Source organism: Oncorhynchus clarkii, chromosome 6, assembly GCF_045791955.1.
Source record: "Oncorhynchus clarkii lewisi isolate Uvic-CL-2024 chromosome 6, UVic_Ocla_1.0, whole genome shotgun sequence".
Taxonomy (NCBI): Eukaryota; Metazoa; Chordata; class Actinopteri; order Salmoniformes; family Salmonidae; genus Oncorhynchus; species Oncorhynchus clarkii.
This window is the reverse complement of record NC_092152.1, coordinates 80371556-80393068: the sequence shown is the minus strand read 5'-3', so window position 1 is coordinate 80393068 and position 21513 is coordinate 80371556. Positions and strand designations below refer to the sequence as shown.

At 43.7% G+C, this 21513-nt stretch overlaps 1 protein-coding gene across 2 annotated transcripts; it reads left to right on the top strand.

Moving 5' to 3' along the window:
• The first annotated feature begins 1231 nt into the window (after positions 1-1231).
• Positions 1232-21337, top strand: LOC139411682 (cysteinyl-tRNA synthetase 1). 2 transcript variants are annotated; one of them, XM_071158312.1, is made up of 21 exons: positions 1377-1489; positions 4098-4328; positions 7055-7146; positions 7535-7623; positions 10983-11079; positions 11178-11276; positions 11533-11682; positions 12047-12187; positions 12716-12804; positions 13252-13373; positions 13466-13707; positions 13942-14071; positions 14187-14290; positions 15898-15995; positions 16618-16807; positions 17233-17301; positions 18128-18209; positions 18471-18551; positions 18663-18790; positions 19292-19375; positions 19477-21337. In XM_071158312.1, the coding sequence occupies exons 1-21, from the start codon at positions 1468-1470 to the stop codon at positions 19603-19605; spliced, it is 2469 nt and encodes an 822-aa protein (XP_071014413.1). In that variant the 5' UTR covers positions 1377-1467; the 3' UTR covers positions 19606-21337. The 2 variants fall into 2 exon arrangements, with proteins under 2 accessions (XP_071014414.1, XP_071014413.1); XM_071158313.1 differs by lacking the exon at positions 4098-4328 and having other exon boundaries at positions 1232-1489.
• The last annotated feature ends 176 nt before the right edge of the window (positions 21338-21513 follow it).

Here is a 21513-nt window from a genome sequence, read left to right as displayed (position 1 = left end):
GTAGGGGGCACAAGGGGCAGTGGAGTGATTTCTCTTACTTAGACAACCTTCTCCAAATGAAAACCTTTTGCCTGCTTTTTAATGCTATTTCTACTTTTTCTTTGCTTGATCTCTAAGGGGGGGCTATTCCATAGACCAATGTCTGTACAGAGAAACGTGCTCCTCGCAGTACTGTTTACTCTTGGGATTTTACAAGACATAACACTAGCTCTGGTATTGTAACTGTGGTGGTTATAGACCATATCAATGTGGTTTTTCATATAACCTGGGGCACGATCATTTACGATGTCAAACATATGATTAAGTTGGCAAAACATTTAATAATTGATTGGATTTAAATGGCTCTTTTCTAGACCCCCAAAGGTCTTTATAGTGTAAGGAAAAACTCACCACCCTTACCCCACTTATATACTATTTAAAAAATATACAATTATTGGCCCATCCACCCCCCTCTTCAGAGGACAAAAGTAACTTTGTTTGAAATGTTTGTTTTTACAGATATTGTTACAAATACATTATTCATACACGGTTCTTGTATAGACAGTATTACATGATAGGAATACAGTTTGATCTACACATTAAATGATACTCATCATGACATACGCTTGCAATACGGGCCACGGGGTCTTTAGTGATCAGAGTTAGAACACCCGTTTCAAAGTCTCATCTTCAATACGGGCCACGGGGTCTTTAGTGACCACAGAGTTAGAACACCCGTTTCAAAGTCTCATCTTCAATACGGGCCACGGGTCTTAGTGACCACAGAGTTAGAACACCCGTTTCAAAGTCTCATCTTCAATACGGGCCACGGGGTCTTTAGTGACCACAGAGTTAGAACACCCGTTTCAAAGTCGCATCTTCAGTTTTATTGAGGAACATTCCATTGTTAGTGTAGTATTTCAACGTTATTAAAATTAAATGAATGTTGTAAAAGTGTATGGTATAAATTAGTGCTCTGTCTTTGAACTTACTGCCTTGTTCATTTCAGCAACATACCTCTCTTTGGCTTTTGTCTTTCCCCTGGTGACATTCATACATCTTTGTGCAACTTACCTACCCATTTGCCCAAAACTTTTATCCTTTCTCAATGTTATTCATTTTAGTGACATTGCCAATTCGTGTTGCCGAAAGTCTTTTAGTAATTTAGTTCAAACTTGAACACAATATATTCAATTTCGAAAACGAGGCGGTTCCCGTGAACCGGAATACGCGTCATCACACTCCCTTATCTGATTGGTCGGGTATGCGAGTCTTCTGAGCCGGCATACTCGTAATCACACTCCCTCAAATGATTGGTTGTGACTGTGGTAACTAGTGACGACCATAAAAAAACGGGAGGCAACGGGGGTGTCCAGGGAATACAGCCATTGGTCTAGACTAGACTAGAGAGAGAGAGAGAGAGAGAGAGAGAGAGAGAGTGTACGTCCGGGCACGTTATTGTTGCATCAGAAATTGCAGACTGTTGACATGTCAAGCTCGGGAGAGTTAGGTAAGTACTGAAATCGATGCATGTTTTTCATGTTTCCAAATATCAGCAGCGTCTCTTCAAGGTAAATGCATGTTCTCAGAATATAAATTATTGCAGGATATTGGATGTTGGCTACGGTAAGGCTAGCTATGTATATAGTCAATGAAATGAATGCCATTCTACACATCTATAGCGTCATTGTGCAAAATGGTACGCAGCATCATCTGGAGATGTGTGCAACAAAAGTTCAACATTCACCTTCTGCTACCATTTCTGTCAAGCCGTTTACGCATCCAATTTGATGCATACGTGATGCAACAGCCAATCTGGTGGACACTGTCGGTGTGATCAATCGTCACGAATGTATTTAAATCAAAGTGCCGTCCAGCTAGTAGTATTATTAATGGTTATATTGCCGTATTACTGGACAGGGCTGAATCAAGCTTTCGCTTTCATAGTGAATGTCCAGAACATGAGTCATGAGAGTGACGGTAGACATGGGTATTCTGTGAAAATAGTCCTGACCGGAGGTGTACTGGTGGCTGGGTGATGCTCGGTACACCGGTCACGACTATTTTAGTAGAATAACGTTACTCATAGCGTACTGTCACTGTCTCCAGCGCTTGACGTTGGTCGTGAAGAAAATGTTCTGTATTGTCACGTACACCGAATAGGAAAATGAAATTCAACCTTTTCCAGGAAATCTGTCGAATAACAATCAATTGTACAAGCTAGCTAGATGGCTTGTGAAAATAGCTGATGCTACTACTAGCTAGTGGTCTACAAACAGTCTCTCGACATTGGGATCTCTCCATTGGTAACCCTCCCGCTGTGTTCCGGTCGAATTGGACCGATTTACAAGGTTTTGTTTCTCTGAAAAATGTTGTTAATTTAATCTGATTGTCATTAGGTTCCATAACTTTGTCCACACAGGGCATCTGAACACACCAAATACATTTTGATGATGTTCATTACATTTTGGGTGTTTTATTTAACTTTTGTACATCTGTGGTGTTCCTGGTCAAAAATAACTGGTAATTAGACATTAATGGGTGAGACTACAATTAGTGTATACAATTTTGTTCAGGCACACGTCCATTCCTCAGATGGACACACTTCCATCTCCCAGACCCCCGCATCCATGTGTATTCGAACACGCACACACACACATACACCCCACACCCCTTCTTGGTTTCCATGGCAGCCCCCACGGGAACCTTTCCCCAATATAATCTTTCCCCCAAGGGATCCACACCTGTTGGCATTTTCACAAACAATCGCAATATTGTTTCAATAATATATCGAGCTTTTCTCACAGCTCTGGTGTATAAAGCTTTTTTGAGGCCTTGCTTACAATTAATTCTGTGGCAGCACAATGACCAAACGATATACTGTATGTGGGGCTCTTGACCATCTATTTGATCATGACACTGGTGAGGAGGAGAGAGTCCTCGTTAAACTTTGACACAAAGTAGTCTGATGAATAGCACAATATGTTTCATCTGAGTATTTGTTATAGTCTTAAGTTATAGTCAACTTAAAAACAAGTTGTATGAGCTCAGGTCAATGAGGCCTACAGGCCATAAGTATCAAATAGAAAGAAGTTCAACACTTGTAATGTTCACAAGAACTTATGTTGATTAAAAGATCTAACACAATATTAGGTGATAATATATGTATTAATATGGACTCATAATCAGCTATAATGGGGGCGGTCATTTTGGACCGGGAACACAGAATGAATTAACATGAAAGGAACACAACAGGAGGGTTAACGGGATACGTTCAGATTTCCTCCAGCGCTGTTATGATCTTAGTACAGCTGTGTCCTAACATAACCAATGATGTGGTCAAAACACCAACATGAAAGGAACAACAACAGGAGGGTTAACGGGATACGTTCAGATTTCCTCCAGCGCTGTTATGATCTTAGTACAGCTGTGTCCTAACATAACCAATGATGTGGTCAAAACACCAACATGAAAGGAACAACAACAGGAGGGTTAACGGGATACGTTCAGATTTCCTCCAGCGCTGTTATGATCTTAGTACAGCTGTGTCCTAACATAACCAATGATGTGGTCAAAACACCAACATGAAAGGAACAACAACAGGAGGGTTAACGGGATACGTTCAGATTTCCTCCAGCGCTGTTATGATCTTAGTACAGCTGTGTCCTAACATAACCAATGATGTGGTCAAAACACCAGAATGGAAGGTTAATGCAGCATTGTTTTATATTGTCATTTGAGTATTTGTAAATAAACCATGAATATACTGTGTACATAAGGCACATCCCATTGCATCCTGTAACTCTGTTTATGAATTGAACAGGTTAGACTCCCATCCCCCAGTTCACCAAACAAAGTGGCAGGGTCAGGTTGTTGAAATGATAGCTTGGGCCTTTAAGTTAATGCACCAAATCAGATGAAATAGCCAGCTCTTTGCCAGTTGTCAACTTTCAGATTGCATTGATCAGCAAGAGTGTTGATTAACATATACAGCAGCACAAGGTTCTTGGGCATCAAATTCTTTGCCTTGTCTAGAGACGAAACCAATACGAAATTAGTTTGGGTTTTTCAATGGTGTCTTGTCTGTGGGTGAATGTGTGCCGTCTTGTTTTCCACAGCCTTTGATTATGGCTTCTTGCTGCACACAAGTGAGGAGGCCACAGCCACCGTGGCTCTGAATGAGTACCTGAGCTCCCGCAGCTACCTGGCTGGGTTCAGCCCCTCTCGGGTGGACCAGGAGGTCTTTGAGCTCCTGCACAGGCCCCCGGCCCCGCAGCACGTGCACGCTCTGCGCTGGTACAGGCACATAGCAGCCCTGCAGCGGGAGACCCCCAGCCCAGATAGCAGCAGTGAGTAGAGTCCAGGGCCCATGGACAGGATAGGGATGCTCCCCTTAGACTAGAGTAGTCCACTGCACAAGGGCAGTCATGCCCCCCCCCCCCCCCCCTAGCTATTTAAATAGTCAATTAAATTAATGGCATTCTTCTACCTATGATCAGGCATCCCGAATGTATTTAAATCAGGGGTGGGGGCCTTTGAGGGGGCGGGGGCCACACAAAAACACATCTCATCATGAGGGGCTGGAGTGGTTTGCGGGTAAAGGTTGAATTTCGCTTTCACAATGAATGTCACCTTTCACTGCACCTATCTGGTGTATGTGACAATACAACATTTGTTATTTTTTTTCCCAGAACATGAGTTATGACAAGTCCTGGAGACGGTGACCGTAGCTAAGAGTATTCTGTGAGAGTAGTCCTGACCGTTGTACTGTTGGCTTCGTGATGCTTGGTATACCAGTCACAACTATTTTCACAGAATACTCATAGCTACTGTCTCCAGCACTTGTTTTATTTTTTTTTTTTTATTGTCAAATACACCGGATGGGTACAGTGAAAGGGGACATTCATTGTGAAAGCGAAAGCGCAAGTCAACCTTTTCCAGTAATATGGTAGTGTAACCATAAATGGTCCTAGCTGGTCACATTAGATTCAGGATTCTGGCAATACTCTTGTGTTCTGCTGACAGACCCTCTAAAATGAGATGCTACATTTAAAGCTGGTGGGCCTATCCTTCATTATTTCAGGAGCAGTACATTGGGCAAGAGCTTCATAGAAGCTTAATAGTGTCAGATATTTCCCAAGCCCCTGTTCAATGTGGACTCATATTATCAGAAATATCCCAAGCCCCTGTTCAATATGGACTCGTAGTGTCAGATATTTCCCAAGCCCCTGTTCAACATGGACTCATATTATCAGATATAGCCCACGCCCCTTTTCAATATGGATTTATAGTGTCAGATATAGCCCAAGCCCCTGTTCAATATGGACTCAGTGTCAGATATTGTCCAAGCCCCTGTTCAATATGGACTCGGTGTCAGATATTGTCCAATCCCCTGTTAAAAATGGATTCATAGTGTCAGATATTGTCCAAGCCCCTGTTCAATATGGACTCATAGTGTCAGATATTGTCCAATCCCCTGTTAAAAATGGATTCATAGTGTCAGATATAGCCCAAGCCCCTGTTCAATATAGACTCATAGTGTCAGATATTGTCCAATCCCCTGTTAAAAATGGATTCATTGTGTCAGATATTGTCCAAGCCCCTGTTCAATATGGACCCATAATAACATTTGCATGATTAGCATTTTGCAATCATCGAAGTCTAACTTTCTTTTAGTCCTGTATTGATTTGTCAACAGTGTTAACGGCTAGTGGCAGGAGGACCACCGTTTGGTTGTTTCACTGGACTCTTTCCCATCCCTGAATTGTTTCATTGTTTCATCACACTTGTGTTCCTTCCTGTGTGGGTTTTGTGTTTGTTTTTGACACGCACTTTGAGGGCTAGCTAGTGTGTTGCTTTCCACACCTCACCCCACGCAAACTAAGTCTACTGGTAGCAGGCCTGTATCTTTGATGAAGGCCCACAGACTGCATGGTGTTGCTGTGCTCTGGAGACCAGGGGTGGTTGTCATCAGACTGCATTGTGTTCCTGTGCTCTGGAGACCAGGGGTGGTTGTCATCAGACTGCATTGTGTTCCTGTCTGGAGACCAGGGGTGGTTGTCATCAGACTGCATTGTGTTCCTGTCTGGAGACCAGGGGTGGTTGTCATCAGACTGCATTGTGTTCCTGTGCTCTGGAGACCAGGGGTGGTTGTCATCAGACTGCATGGTGTTCCTGTCTGGAGACCAGGGGTGGTTGTCATCAGACTGCATGGTGTTCCTGTCTGGAGACCAGGGGTGGTTGTCATCAGACTGCATGGTGTTCCTGTCTGGAGACCAGGGGTGGTTGTCATCAGACTGCATGGTGTTCCTGTCTGGAGACCAGGGGTGGTTGTCATCAGACTGCATGGTGTTCCTGTCTGGAGACCAGGGGTGGTTGTCATCAGACTGCATGGTGTTCCTGTCTGGAGACCAGGGGTGGTTGTCATCAGACTGCATTGTGTTCCTGTCTGGAGACCAGGGGTGGTTGTCATCAGACTGCATTGTGTTCCTGTCTGGAGACCAGGGGTGGTTGTCATCAGACTGCATTGTGTTCCTGTCTGGAGACCAGGGGTGGTTGTCATCAGACTGCATGGTGTTTCTGTGCTCTGGAGACCAGGGGTGGTTGTCATCAGACTGCATTGTGTTCCTGTGCTCTGGAGACCAGGGGTGGTTGTCATCAGACTGCATGGTGTTCCTGTCTGGAGACCAGGGGTGGTTGTCATCAGACTGCATGGTGTTCCTGTCTGGAGACCAGGGGTGGTTGTCATCAGACTGCATGGTGTTCCTGTCTGGAGACCAGGGGTGGTTGCCATCAGACTGCATGGTGTTCCTGTGCTCTGGAGACCAGGGGTGGTTGTCATCAGACTGCATTGTGTTCCTGTCTGGAGACCAGGGGTGGTTGTCATCAGAATAGAGTGGTGGCTTGCATACCCTCAGACAGTGGCCCACTCAAATCACACAAATTAATCCAGAGATTTGAGGGAATTCAATTCTATAATTTGCCTGACCTTCAATGAGACACCATTTAACAGCATGCCCTCTTCAGAGAGAAGTTTACCTAATGGTCTTATTAAATGTGTCCTCTGTTTTTTTAGTAAAGGGAAAGAGGGTCCAGCACCCCTGGTCTGCCCCAGCCGGGTCCAACCTGCCAAAGCTGCGACTCTACAACAGCCTCACACGCATCAAGGTGACATGTTGACCTTCTTTTGTTTTGCTCGTTTGAGAGCCATTTTGGATGGCTGAATCCTTATGATCAAATAGGAAAGAAGGACACTGGATGTCAATGTACAACATAAAGGTTTACGTTTAGATCCCATCTCTGTAGCTCAGTTGGTAGAGCATGGCACTTGTGACGCCAGGGTAGTGGGTTCGATTCCAAAGACCATACATAGAATGTATGCATGACTGTCGCTTTGGATAAAAGTGTCTGCTAAATGTACTATTATTAATACCAGACTGGTATTATTGGATAAAAGTGTCTGCTAAATGTACTGTTATTAATACCAGACTGGTATTATTGGATAAAAGTGTCTGCTAAATGTACTGTTATTAATACCAGACTGGTATTATTGCAGGAGCTGTTTGTTCCCCAGAATGGAAACAAGGTGTCGTGGTACTGCTGCGGACCCACTGTCTATGATGCCTCTCACATGGGACATGCCAGGTAAAGTTCACTTCAGGAAATAACAGGACGAGCAGTTTGTGACAGCCACACCTCGCAGCAAAGAGCTGTTTACTCCAATAGGTTTAGTTCAATAGGTGTAGTCTATAGTCCAATAGGTGTAGTCCAATAGGTATAGTCTATAGTCCAATAGGTATAGTCTATAGTCCAATAGTCTATAGTCCAATAGTCTATAGTCCAATAGTCTATAGTCCAATAGGTATAGTCTATAGTCCAATAGGTATAGTCCAATAGGTGTAGTCCAATAGGTATAGTCTATAGTCCAATAGGTATAGTCCAATAGGTTTAGTCTATAGTCCAATAGGTATAGTCCAATAGGCATAGTCTATAGTCCAATAGGTATAGTCTATAGTCCAATAGGTATAGTCTATAGTCCAATAGGTTTAGTCCAATAGGTATAGTCCAGTAGGTATAGTCCAATAGGTATAGTCTATAGTCCAATAGGTATAGTCTATTGTCCAATAGGTATAGTCTATAGTCCAATAGGTATAGTCTATAGTCCAATAGATATAGTCTATAGTCCAATATGTATAGTCCAGTAGGTATAGTCCAATAGATATAGTCTATAGTCCAATAGATATAGTCTATAGTCCAGTAGGTATAGTCCAGTAGGTATAGTCCAATAGATATAGTCTATAGTCCAATAGATATAGTCTATAGTCCAATAGGTATAGTCTATAGTCCAATAGGTATAGTCTATAGTCCAATAGGTATAGTCCAATAGGCATAGTCTATAGTCCAATAGGTTTAGTCTAATAGGTATAGTCTATAGTCCAATAGGTATAGTCTATAATCCAATAGGTATAGTCTATAGTCCAATAGGTATAGTCCAATAGGCATAGTCTATAGTCCAATAGGTTTAGTCCAATAGGTATAATCTATAGTCTAATAGGTATAGTCTATAGTCCAATAGGTATAGTCTATAGTCCAATAGGTTTAGTCTAATAGGTATAGTCTATAGTCCAATAGGTATAGTCTATAGTCCAATAGGTATAGTCTATAGTCCAATAGGTATAGTCCAATAGGCATAGTCTATAGTCCAATAGGTTTAGTCCAATAGGTATAATCTATAGTCTAATAGGTATAGTCTATAGTCCAATAGGTATAGTCTATAGTCCAATAGGTATAGTCTATAGTCCAATAGGTTTAGTCCAATAGGTATAGTCCAGTAGGTATAGTCCAATAGGTATAGTCTATAGTCCAATAGGTATAGTCCAATAGGTATAGTCTATAGTCCAATAGGTATAGTCTATAGTCCAATAGATATAGTCTATAGTCCAATATGTATAGTCCAGTAGGTATAGTCTATAGTCCAGTAGGTATAGTCCAGTAGGTATAGATATAGTCCAATAGATATAGTCTATAGTCCAATAGATATAGTCTATAGTCCAGTAGGTATAGTCCAGTAGGTATAGTCTATAGTCCAGTAGGTATAGTCCAGTAGGTATAGTCTATAGTCCAATAGGTATAGTCCAGTAGGTATAGTCCAATAGGTATAGTCTATAGTCCAATAGGTATAGTCTATAGTCCAATAGGTTTAGTCTATAGTCCAATAGGTATAGTCTATTGTCCAATAGGTATAGCCTAGAAAATATTCCTGACCGTTGCCCTTGGCTTCGTGATGCTCGGTACAACAAGGTAATTACTATTTTCACAGAATACTCCTAGCTACTGTCTCCATCGCTTGTCATGTCATGGTATAGTCTATAGTCCAATAGGTATAGTCTATAGTCCAATGGGTTTAGTCTATAGTCCAATGGGTTTAGTCTATAGTCCAATGGGTTTAGTCTATAGTCCAATGGGTTTAGTCTATAGTCCAATGGGTATAGTCTATAGTCCAATGGGTATAGTCTATAGTCCAATGGGTATAGTCTGTAGTCCAATAGGTTTAGTCTATAGTCCAATAGGTATAGTCCAATAGGTTTAGTCTATAGTCCAATAGATATAGTCCAATAGGTTTAGTCTATAGTCCAATAGGTATAGTATATAGTCCAATATGTATAGTCCAATAGGTATAGTCCAATAGGTATAGTCTATAGTCCAATAGGTATAGTCTATAGTCCAATAGGTATAGTCCAATAGGTATAGTATATAGTCCAATATGTATAGTATATAGTCCAATAGGTTTAGTCTATAGTCCAATAGGTATAGTCTATAGTCCAATAGATATAGTCTATAGTCCAATAGGTTTAGTCTATAGTCCAATAGGTTTAGTCTATAGTCCAATAGGTTTAGTCTATAGTCCAATAGGTATAGTCTATAGTCCAATAGGTTTAGTCTATAGTCCAATAGGTTTAGTCTATAGTCCAATAGGTTTAGTCTATAGTCCAATAGGTTTAGTCTATAGTCCAATAGGTTTAGTCTATTGTCCAATAGGTTTAGTCTATAGTCCAATAGGTTTAGTCTATAGTCCAATAGGTTTAGTCTATAGTCCAATAGGTTTAGTCTATAGTCCAATAGGTATAGTCCAATAGGTTTAGTCTATAGTCCAATAGGTTTAGTCTATAGTCCAATAGGTTTAGTCTATAGTCCAATAGGTATAGTCCAATAGGTTTAGTCTATAGTCCAATAGGTTTAGTCTATAGTCCAATAGGTTTAGTCTATAGTCCAATAGGTTTAGTCTATAGTCCAATAGGTTTAGTCTATAGTCCAATAGGTTTAGTCTATAGTCCAATAGGTTTAGTCTATTGTCCAATAGGTAATGTCTATAGTCCAGTAGTCACAAATGGAAGAAGAAACCAGAAATATGTCATGAAAATGCAGGTGAGGTGGCAAACCTGATAAGGGCTCACAACTCACCTAACTGGCATTTAAAATGATTTTAAAGGTGCAGTATGTACCTGACCGACCCGACGAAATTCACATAGAACAGATCTACAGCTTCTTAGACCATTGTTCTACGTGTGGTATTTCTATGCTGCCCGTTCTTTTGTATTTGCATCTTTTACTTTGGGTTTTGTACAGCAGCTTCAAACAACTGAAAATACAACCGTTTGTGGTCATGGGGAATATATTTCAGTGGTTTAGATGGTACAATGAGTCGCTACACCACACTTGTTTGTTTTGTCACAGAAACTGAAATTAGGCAAACTATTTGAATTTTAGCAACCAGTAAATGGGGGGAGTGATTTCTGCATCGTGCATCTTTTAATGATTACATTTTGATAATGACATTTTAATGGAACAAAGGTCATACTTTCCTGACTCCATAACTGGTTCTGGAAAATAATAGTCTAGAACTAAGACTATTTCCTGCTGTAGAACCTTTTAAATCAGTTTCAGTGTTTGAATGTTAAGATGTGTGTCCAAATCAAATGATTTGATTCCTTTTTGTTTTTCAGATCGTACATATCTTTTGATATCCTCCGGAGGATTCTGATGAACTATTTCCAATATGACGTGTTCTACTGCATGAACATTACGGACATAGATGACAAGGTAACCAGCAGTGGTACAAAACAACATCGTCTCGCCCTTCTGTTGTGAAAACTGAACCGTTGGCTGAATGGTTAGCGATCATTTTGTCTGCGTGTCAGATCATCAGGCGGGCCAGACAGAACTACCTTCTGGAACAGTACAGAGAGAAGAAGCCAGCGGCTGCCCAGGTACTGCAGGATGTCCTTAGTGCCAGAGGGGTAAGACATTAAACTTTTTATAGTGTCTAGAAAGTTAATGACATATGAATCCGTCATTATTTACAGGTGTGGCTACGTGATTGGTCATCTGTGGAACAGTAGCAATGTCCTGGGCATACTCTCAGGTTCTAAAGTTCACCCCTGTAATGGGGGGGTGAGAATGAACCGTCCCATATATATAGAGAGAGTGGTGAACTTGGGCGCTGGATGCCACATTACCACCTCTAACATCCCATTCACTCCATATCATTTGCAGCCCTTCCAGGCCAAGCTGGCCGAGACCACAGACCCAGACAAGAAACAGATGCTGGAGAGGCTGGACTCTGCCGTCGCTGCTGCTCTGGGACCCCTGCAGGGGGCGGTGGAGAGCAAGGCTGGGGAGGCTGACATACAACGCCTGGCTCAGGTAAGATCTCCTCCCTGCTGTACAACATGGCTCTCTACGGTTCCTGACAAGTCTAATACACGTCCAGAGGTTTGGACTGAGATACCTAGTCAAGTCACATTTGATTGTCTCGACACAGTCGAGGGGAGGACGGCTCATAAGGATGGCCCGGAACGGAGCACGTGGAATGGCATCAAACACCTGGAAACCATGGAAACACCTTGAAACCATGTGTTTGATACCATTCCACTGATTCCGCTCCAGTCATTACCACGAGCCTGTCCTCCCTGATTAAGGTGACACCAACCTCCCGTGCGACGCACTTTATGAAAAAGAACACCAGAGACAACCGAAGTCAAATGTGTTCTTTTGGTTCTTTTTGGAGGTGTTACTGGAGAAGGCCAAAGACCTGCTGTCTGATTGGTTGGATGCTCAATTTGGCAGTCAGGTGACCGAGAACTCCATCTTCTCTCTTCTTCCAAAGTTCTGGGAAGGGGAGTACCACAACGACATGGACGCCTTGAATGTAGGTGGAAGCACACACAACCCATATTTTATCATTCATATAACATTTATATTTATAATAAATTGTTAATTGTATTTGACTATGAACTTTTCTAGTGTCAATGCTCATTATCAGATGAGTCATCTTGAATGTAGGTGGAAGCACACAACTATTATGTCACACTATATGTCACACTATTATGTCACATGACCTGAATTTTAACCTTTTTATTTTATTTAAGGTGTTTTTATCAAACTGTCCTCTTCTTTTTATGTCAGATTGTTCAGCACCATCCTCAGATAACGTCTTCTCATTTCTGGATAAGAGTTAAAACACAGGATCAAATCTAATGTCACACGATTATGCAACAACACAGGGCCCTATCACATAAACCATACAGTATTATTTAGCAGGAATATAACATATTTCTAATTGTTAATCCTATTTTACTATTAAAATGACTACATTTCTAGTGCCAATCTGATGATGGTTGTTAAAATGACTGATTCCCCCTCCTCTTCTGTGTGCAACCCCCCCCCCCCCCCCCAGGTCCTTCCCCCAGACGTACTCACCCGCGTCAGCGAATACTGCCCAGAGATCGTGGACTTTGTGAAGAAGATCCTAGACAATGGCTTCGGGTAAGGGAGAGATGGTGTCTGTTATCATTAAGGCCCCCCTCCTCTAATTAGAGGGATGAACTGAGAGTTGTTTTAAAACTGTCTCTGTCGGTTCTTTTGATTTTCCCGTGGGCAGGTACGAGTCCAACGGCTCAGTTTATCCCTCTGTCTCTGTCGGTTCTTTTGATTTTCCCGTGGGCAGGTACGAGTCCAACGGCTCAGTTCATCCCTCTGTCTCTGTCGTGTTCTTTTGATTTTCCCGTGGGCAGGTACGAGTCCAACGGCTCAGTTTATCCCTCTGTCTCTGTCGTGTTCTTTTCATTTTCCCGTGGGCAGGTACGAGTCCAACGGCTCAGTTCATCCCTCTGTCTCTGTCGGTTCTTTTGATTTTCCCGTGGGCAGGTACGAGTCCAACGGCTCAGTTCATCCCTCTGTCTCTGTCGGTTCTTTTGATTTTCCCGTGGGCAGGTACGAGTCCAACGGCTCAGTTTATTTTGACACAGCCAAGTTTGCCACCAGCCAGAAACACGCGTACGGCAAGCTGGTACCTGAGGCGGTCGGCGACATGAAAGCTCTGCAGGAGGGAGAGGGTAATAATATCAATCATTTATAAAGAGCTTTTAAAAAAAACACAAAGTGCCACAATGTATGTGAGTTATTGGTCGTCCTCTGTGTCCTGCAGGAGATCTGAGTGTCTCAGCAGACCAGCTCAGTGAGAAGAGGTCGCAGAATGACTTTGCCCTGTGGAAGGCCTCTAAGCCGGGGGAGCCGTCCTGGGACTCACCCTGGGGAAAGGGTCGGCCTGGCTGGCATATCGAATGTTCCGCTATGGCTGGTTCCATCTTGGGAGAGTCCATGGACATCCACGGGGGAGGGTTTGACCTCCGATTCCCCCATCACGATAATGAGTTGGCTCAGTCCGAGGTAAGGGTTTCGTCTCGAGTGATCTGTTTCTATGACATGGACAGTGGTCTGTTTGTGCACTCTAAGTGTGCACTTGTTCACTCCCCCTCTAGGATTTGAAAGCATTGGCCTATAGTAGCAGCAAAGTCCACAAGGGCGAGTGAATGAGTGTACACTTCAGGGGAGAAGGGTAGGGAATTGGAATGTAACCGTAGTATTCAAGTTGAATAACAAGCAGGATACCTGTCCACGCAGGCTTACTTTGAGAACGACCACTGGGTTCGCTACTTCCTGCACACTGGTCACCTGACCATCGCAGGCTGCAAGATGTCCAAATCTCTCAAGAACTTCATCACCATCAAGGATGCCCTGGCGAAGAACACAGGTGAAGAAACTTCTCAGTAGCTATTAAAACAATAGCATTATGTTATGTTAATGTGGGTGTCAGGAGTGTGTGTGTGTGTGCAAGCTAACAGCTGTTCTCTGTGTGTTCCCCTCAGCTCGGCAGCTCCGTCTAGCCTTCCTGATGCATTCCTGGAAGGACACCCTGGATTACTCCTCCAACACCATGGAGTCGGCTGTCCACTACGAGAAATTCCTGAATGTAAGTAATAATATGGCCCAGAGGTGCTTCTCTATAGTCTTAAACGGGTAGGTCAACATGTTGGTCCTTTTTGTCTCTTGTGTGTAGTTTAAAGGTAGTTTCTGGAGCCCAGGGCCTGCGTTATGGGCAGGTCTTAGGGGGCTTGGCCCACACTACCGGACTACCGAAAATATTTCAATATTAATTATTTATTTGAGCATCTGAGCGAAACAGCGGCCCCCTGTCTCAGTATCTGTGGCCCATGTTATCATTTTTTGGGGCCAGACTGCATCAGATACCTGGGCTACATATAAGAAGGAGCTGCTTTGCCTGCTGGGATGTTTTCTCCGGTGAGATAGTTTCAGACATATAAGCTGCTTTGCCTGCTGGGATGTTTTCTCCGGTGAGATAGTTTCAGACATATAAGCTGCTTTGCCTGCTGGGATGTTTTCTCCGGTGAGATAGTTTCAGACATATAAGCTGCTTTGCCTGCTGGGATGTTTTCTCCGGTGAGATAGTTTCAGACATATAAGCTGCTTTGCCTGCTGGGATGTTTTCTCCGGTGAGATAGTTTCAGACATATAAGCTGCTTTGCCTGCTGGGATGTTTTCTCCGGTGAGATAGTTTCAGACATATAAGCTGCTTTGCCTGCTGGGATGTTTTCTCCGGTGAGATAGTTTGACACTTGTGAATTGAAGGAAAGTTGTGCACTGTTCGAATGCTGTAATTATTATTTTACCTTTTATTTTACCAGGCAAGTCAGTTAAGAACAAATTCATATTTTCAATGACGAACAGTGTGTTAACTGCCTGTTCAGGGGGCAGAACGACAGAACGACAGATTTGTACCTTGTCAGCTCAGGGGTTTGAACTTGCAACCTTCCAACTAGTCCAACGCTCTAACCACTAGGCTACCCTGCCACCCCGAATAATTATTTGGGACAAATGAACAAAGGTAACCTACTTTTTTTTTTAAAGTGATTTGTTTAACAATCGGATGAAAACATTGACTGGTTGTATTCATGCCACATTTACTACTATACTATAAAACCCATAAAAGAAAATTATGACATGCAATACTCTTTTTGGCCAGATAGCATCAGATACATGGGTTAAACATACTGAGACAGAGGGGCGCTGTCTCGCTGCTTGTTGGAGCGCGTCTCTGTCAATTGTGGAAGTTAAATGCCTGTCCAACTGATTCATTCTGGCGCCGGCTCTGATCGGGCCATCGCCAACTCCTCCAAATGCCTGTCCAACTGATTCATTCTGGCGCCGGCTCTGATCGGGCCATCGCCAACTCCTCCAAATGCCTGTCCAACTGATTCATTCTGGCGCCGGCTCTGATCGGGCCATCGCCAACTCCTCCAAATGCCTGTCCAACTGATTCATTCTGGCGCCGGCTCTGATGGGGCCATCGCCAACTCCTCCATTGTCCCTGTCTGCAGACTGGAAGTGTACAGGAGCAGCTAGCGTGTTAGTGTGTTAGAATAGGAGTGTTTATTTTCATGAAATTGTTTTCGTTTTTCTTCTACTCTCCGGCTCGGAGGACTCAAAGTGCACCTGTTAGAGTCCGCTGACCACAAGGGGACTTTATTTTTCAGTTAGTCCTCTTCCTCTCCTCAACAGGAGTTTTTCCTCAACGTCAAAGACATTCTCCGAGCTCCCTGTGACATCACCGGACAGTTTGAGAAGTGGGAGGCAGCAGAGATGGAGCTCAACGAGAGGTGAGAGGTCACAAGCCTGGTGTTAATAGTCGATACGACTTCGTTTTGAAGGTTTGGTAATAATGCCTTCGTTATGGGGTTGTTAAAGTCCCTTGGAGCTTGTGGCCTGGAAGGACCTTTTAAAATAAAAATAAAAACCTGTCTTATGAGGCATGGCACACAAAAATCGAAACATCTGAAGGCTTCAATAAGGTTTCAGTGTTTCAAGCTTCATAACAGGATTTTGGTCAAGAGTTCTGACATGACCTTAGTAGTCATTAGTCATTCCATGTAATGTCGTGTTTTATGACACCTGTGTTGCAGGTGTGAGGGAGTACACAAACAATGTACCACTTAATCATCTGTTCTGAATGACTGCCCCCTGGTGGCAGCTCCATGTGTAGACTAGAGAGGAAACCCCCACTAGCATAGGGCTTGTCTGTCTAGTTTCTATGAGAGTAAACCCCGCCCACTCCTCCATTGTCCCTGTCTGTAGTTTCTATGAGAGTAAATCCCGCCCACTCCTCCACTGTCCCTGTCTGTTGTTTCTATGAGAGTAAACTCCGCCCACTCCTCCATTGTCCCTGTCTGTAGTTTCTATGAAAGTAAACCCCGCCCACTCCTCCATTGTCCCTGTCTGTAGTTTCTATGAGAGGAAGGCAGCAGTCCACGCGGCGCTGTGTGACAACGTGGACACGCGCAGCACCATGGAGGAGATGAGGGCGCTGGTAACTCAGAGCAACACCTACATAGCCAGTAGGAAGAGCTCCAAGCTACAGCCCAACCGCATGCTGATGAAGAGCATCGCTCTCTACCTGACTGACATGCTCAAGGTGAGGGAGAGCTTGTGCAGCATACCAGGGGGTGTATTCATTCATTGCACACTGTTGCAAAATGTTGTTGCCACCAAAATGAGTTTCTATTGGACAAATTCAGTTCCTCCCTGTTTTGTTACGTTCGGTTCCATTTGGTTCCTAGTGAATACACCCCAGTATTACACTCACAAGACCAGAGCTGAAGTCGGCTGTTCCAGATAAACCCATTTTGAAGGGCACGACTAAACAACGGTGCCATCACATAAATCTGGTGAACACATTCAGTATTAAAAATGAGAAGCAGCGATGTAGAAAGTGAAAACTGGGTCACGTGATATTTACACCACTATAGCCAAGATAGAAACCTATTCAGTCCTTTTACTTATCAGGAGACCACGTCCCTTTTGTTCTGATGAAGTTCTCTCACCCTGTCTGTGCTGTAGACCTTTGGGGCCATTGAAGGGACAGAGCCTATTGGATTCCCAGTGGGAGGAGATGGTCACCATGTGGATGTAAGTATTGCCCTGGAGATACCAGGCTGCTATTGGATTCCCAGTGGGAGGAGATGGTCACCATGTGGATGTAAGTATTGCCCTGGAGATACCAGGCTGCTATTGGATTCCCAGGGGGAGGAGATGGTCACCATGTGGATGTAAGTATTGCCCTGGAGATACCAGGCTGCTATTGGATTCCCAGTGGGAGGAGATGGTCACCATGTGGATGTAAGTATTGCCCTGGAGATACCAGGCTGCTATTGGATTCCCAGTGGGAGGAGATGGTCACCATGTGGATGTAAGTATTGCCCTGGAGATACCAGGCTGCTATTGGATTCCCAGTGGGAGGAGATGGTCACCATGTGGATGTAAGTATTGCCCTGGAGATACCAGGCTGCTATTGGATTCCCAGTGGGAGGAGATGGTCACCATGTGGATGTAAGTATTGCCCTGGAGATACCAGGCTGCTATTGGATTCCCAGTGGGAGGAGATGGTCACCATGTGGATGTAAGTATTGCCCTGGAGATACCAGGCTGCTTCTCGGCAGTCGAGGTGCTTTCAACATGATCTACTGTTGGGATTGGCCACCACCATCTCTCCTCAGTTGGTAGTGGTCCTCTGTTGCTCAGTTGGTAGTGGTCCTCTGTTGCTCAGTTGGTAGTGTATGGTGTTTGCGACACCAGGATAGAGGGTTTGATTCCCGGGATCACCCATATGCATGTATGTATGACTAAGTCACTTTGGATTTTAAAATGAATCATATTGTTATCATTATATCCGTGTTCTCGTAGACGTTGTGATTCTGTGGACGTTTCTAGTCAAGCTAACTGAGGCTGTTTGCAGATGGAGACCACAGTGATGCCCTATCTGAAGGTGCTGTCAGACTTCAGAGAATCTGTTCGCAAAATTGCCAGAGAACAGAATGGTAAATACTTCCTCCCTCCCAAGTTAACTCAACAAAAATACTAATAATTGAACACAGTTGGCTGCTGCTAGAAATGTGAGGCTTGTAGACGTGTTCTCTCTGTCTCTGTCTGTGTTCTCTCTGTCTCTGTCTGTGTTCTCTCTGTCTCTGTCTGTGTTCTCTCTGTCTCTGTGTTCTCTCTGTCTCTGTCTGTGTTCTGACTGTCTGTGTTCTGACTGTCTGTGTTCTCTCTGTCTGTGTTCTCACTGTCTGTGTTCTCAGTGACAGAGGTTCTACAGCTCTGTGACGTGGTCCGTAATGACACCTTACCTGAGCTGGGGGTGCGTCTAGAAGACCATGAAGGTAAATACACTGACCACAATATGTACACACACACACACACACACTCCATAGATCAGCGAAAACTAGTAGCAGCCACAGTGATGACTGGCTGTGTTGTCTTGTTATTGTCAGGCCTTCCCACTGTGGTGAAGCTGGTGGACAAAGAGACCCTGCTGAGGGAGAGGAATGAGAAAAAGAAGATGGAGGACGAGAAGAAGAACAAGAAAGAGGAGGCTGCCAAAAAGAAGCAGGAGCAAGAGGTTAGTAGGACCATAGAGATGGATAGAGGAGGACTCATCTCTGGTGGAAGTACCTCAATGGGAGTCCTTTATCTATGGCAGGACCACTGTCTTCTGAGTCCTCCACTAACTGATCTGAGAGCAGTAATAATGTTACCAGCCTCCTGTCCTAGATGCAGGTATATTGATGTGACTCCTCTGCTAACTGATCTGAGAGCAGTAATAATGTTACCAGCCTCATGTCTAGATGTAGGTATATTGATGTGTCCCCTCTGCTAACTGATCTGAGAGCAGTAATAATGTTACCAGCCTCATGTCTAGATGCAGGTATATTGATGTGTCCCCTCTGCTAACTGATCTGAGAGCAGTAATACTGATGTTACCAGCCTCATGTCTAGATGCAGGTATATTGATGTGTCCCCTCTGCTAACTGATCTGAGAGCAGTAATACTGATGTTACCAGCCTCATGTCTAGATGCAGGTATATTGATGTGTCTCTGTTCATGGTTGGTTTCATCACAGTTGGCCAAACTTGCGAAGATGAAAATCTCCCCGTGCGATATGTTCCGCTCTGAAACCGACAAGTATTCCAGCTTTGATGAGACGGTAAATATCCAACAACTGTAAACCTCCTTGATATCTGGAGTGGCTACAAGTCTTTATTGAACATGGAGTGTTTTAACAGACCCGTACTGCTCCTCCAACAGGGTTTCCCCACGCATGACGTGGAGGGGAAGGATCTCAGTAAAGGACAGACCAAGAAGCTGCGGAAACTCCACGAGGCCCAGGAGAAACTGCACCAAGAGTATCTCCAGACCAATCAAAATGGCTGCTGAGAGTCCTGGGTCACGTTCAGTTGTCAAACGTTCTGGAATGTCGCAGATGGTTACGCCACTATTGTAGTCGACATGATTCCTGAATCTACATGTCAGAGAGAAGCATGTTTGTTCTACGTGGCATATTTCTATCTGAACGTTCCCGAAACGTTGCGTCCTGCTGAACACGCCCCCTGGAGGACGCTGCTCCGCCCCATCCCGCGCTCCGCCCATAGCGATAGTTCTGTCCTCATTTGTCGTTATTCAGTTCCTCCAATCATTTTTTTTTTTTTTTGCTAAATCAACAATTCCCTGCATATTATGTGAGGGCTTGCAAATTTGACCAATCACCGCACCATCTCCGAATAAAGCAGTCAAATCGTCGCAATATTATCGCATAAAATGTACCCATCACCGCAGTACAAAAAGAGAGCTTGCAATTTCAACCAATCACCTCACATTTACCGCGTAATATAGTTCATTCAAGCCACACGACAAAACTTTTCCCTCATCAGTGTATTTTCCAGACCAATTGGATAAAATCATCGTATATCGCTATGCAGAATTGCAGCGGCAAAATAAACCTTTTTTTTTCTCTCAGAAAATTCCACAAAAAAAAATCACTGTGAATTCCTGGAGGGCCTGACTATTGGTGATGCTGAGGCCAGAGAGACCCTGGGTGTGTTTCAATAGTCTAAAGAATGATCTCCTCGTCTCCTCTTCTCCTGAGTCGACAGGTCAGGACGGCGAAGGGTTATTTTCTTTCTCCTCTCCACCTCTTTTAGAGCAGGTGAAAGGTGAGGAGATGAAACCACATTCGACTATTGAGGAGCCTCCACCCTCCCAGTGTTTTTAAGACCTTGAGACACAACCTGGGCTCCTTTGCACTGCACTCCATGGGGTCACTTTTAAAGGGTTGGTTCAATCAAAATCTGTAATGGATCAATTTTTTTGTTTTGTTTTTGTGATTGACTGCAACTACAGTTCGGATTCAGTTACTTTCCTACAGCTACCACCGGCTAAGATTGGTATTGATAACCTCAGTTTCACTCGTTATAGCTTTAACTAAATTGCGTGCCAAAATGAACTCTGCGTAAAACCACGCCTCGGGGGGGTAGTCGATAGCGACGCTAAAGTGTGTCTGTGGTTGCTTTGGCAACGTAATAATAACCTCCTATTTGTAGTTGTAGACACTCCCTGGCCCGACGACAACCTTGCAAGCTGAAGAAAATGATGACATTCAGGTGAACTCTCCCTGTAGACAACAGTCTGTTGAAAGGGAAAAGGAGTCCTCTGAAACCCTTTGTTGGCCCAGGCTTCCATGTGCTGTAGATGGACTCGTCACACAGTGATCGTTTTAGCTCTCCACTACAAACTGCTATTCAGGGCTGTTATTGGTTGGCAGCGTGTCCTACAACCGTCCAGTGAGGTTTCATTTCCCCCTCTCTCCACCATGACTACATATCATTCCTTTTTTAAATTCTGATATTATGACTGAGAGGACAGTGAAGTTGATACACAGTGAAGTTGAATTAATGCACGATTGCAATGCAGAGATGATCACAGAAACATTTGTTCCAGAGGCTTCCTTGGGGGTTTTGGTCTTTCACATGACAAAATAACATGCTTTGGTGCAGGTGTTAGTTAGGCATGTTGCAACGGTAGCAGAGGGATGAGAAATCTTTTATAGGAATATGGAATTTGTGAGACGTTGAAATAAACATTTAAAATAAAGATTTTTAACCAAACATTATTTTGTTTCTTCAGTTTTTGAAATGGTTGAGCAAATACTACATTGAGATTCTGTATAGCTAACACAACTACAGCAGTGACCATCTACTAGTTACTAATAGATTGGGTTTATTGCCCCCCCCCCCCCCACACACACACACACCACCTTCTGGTCACATCTGCAGAATCAACAAAGGA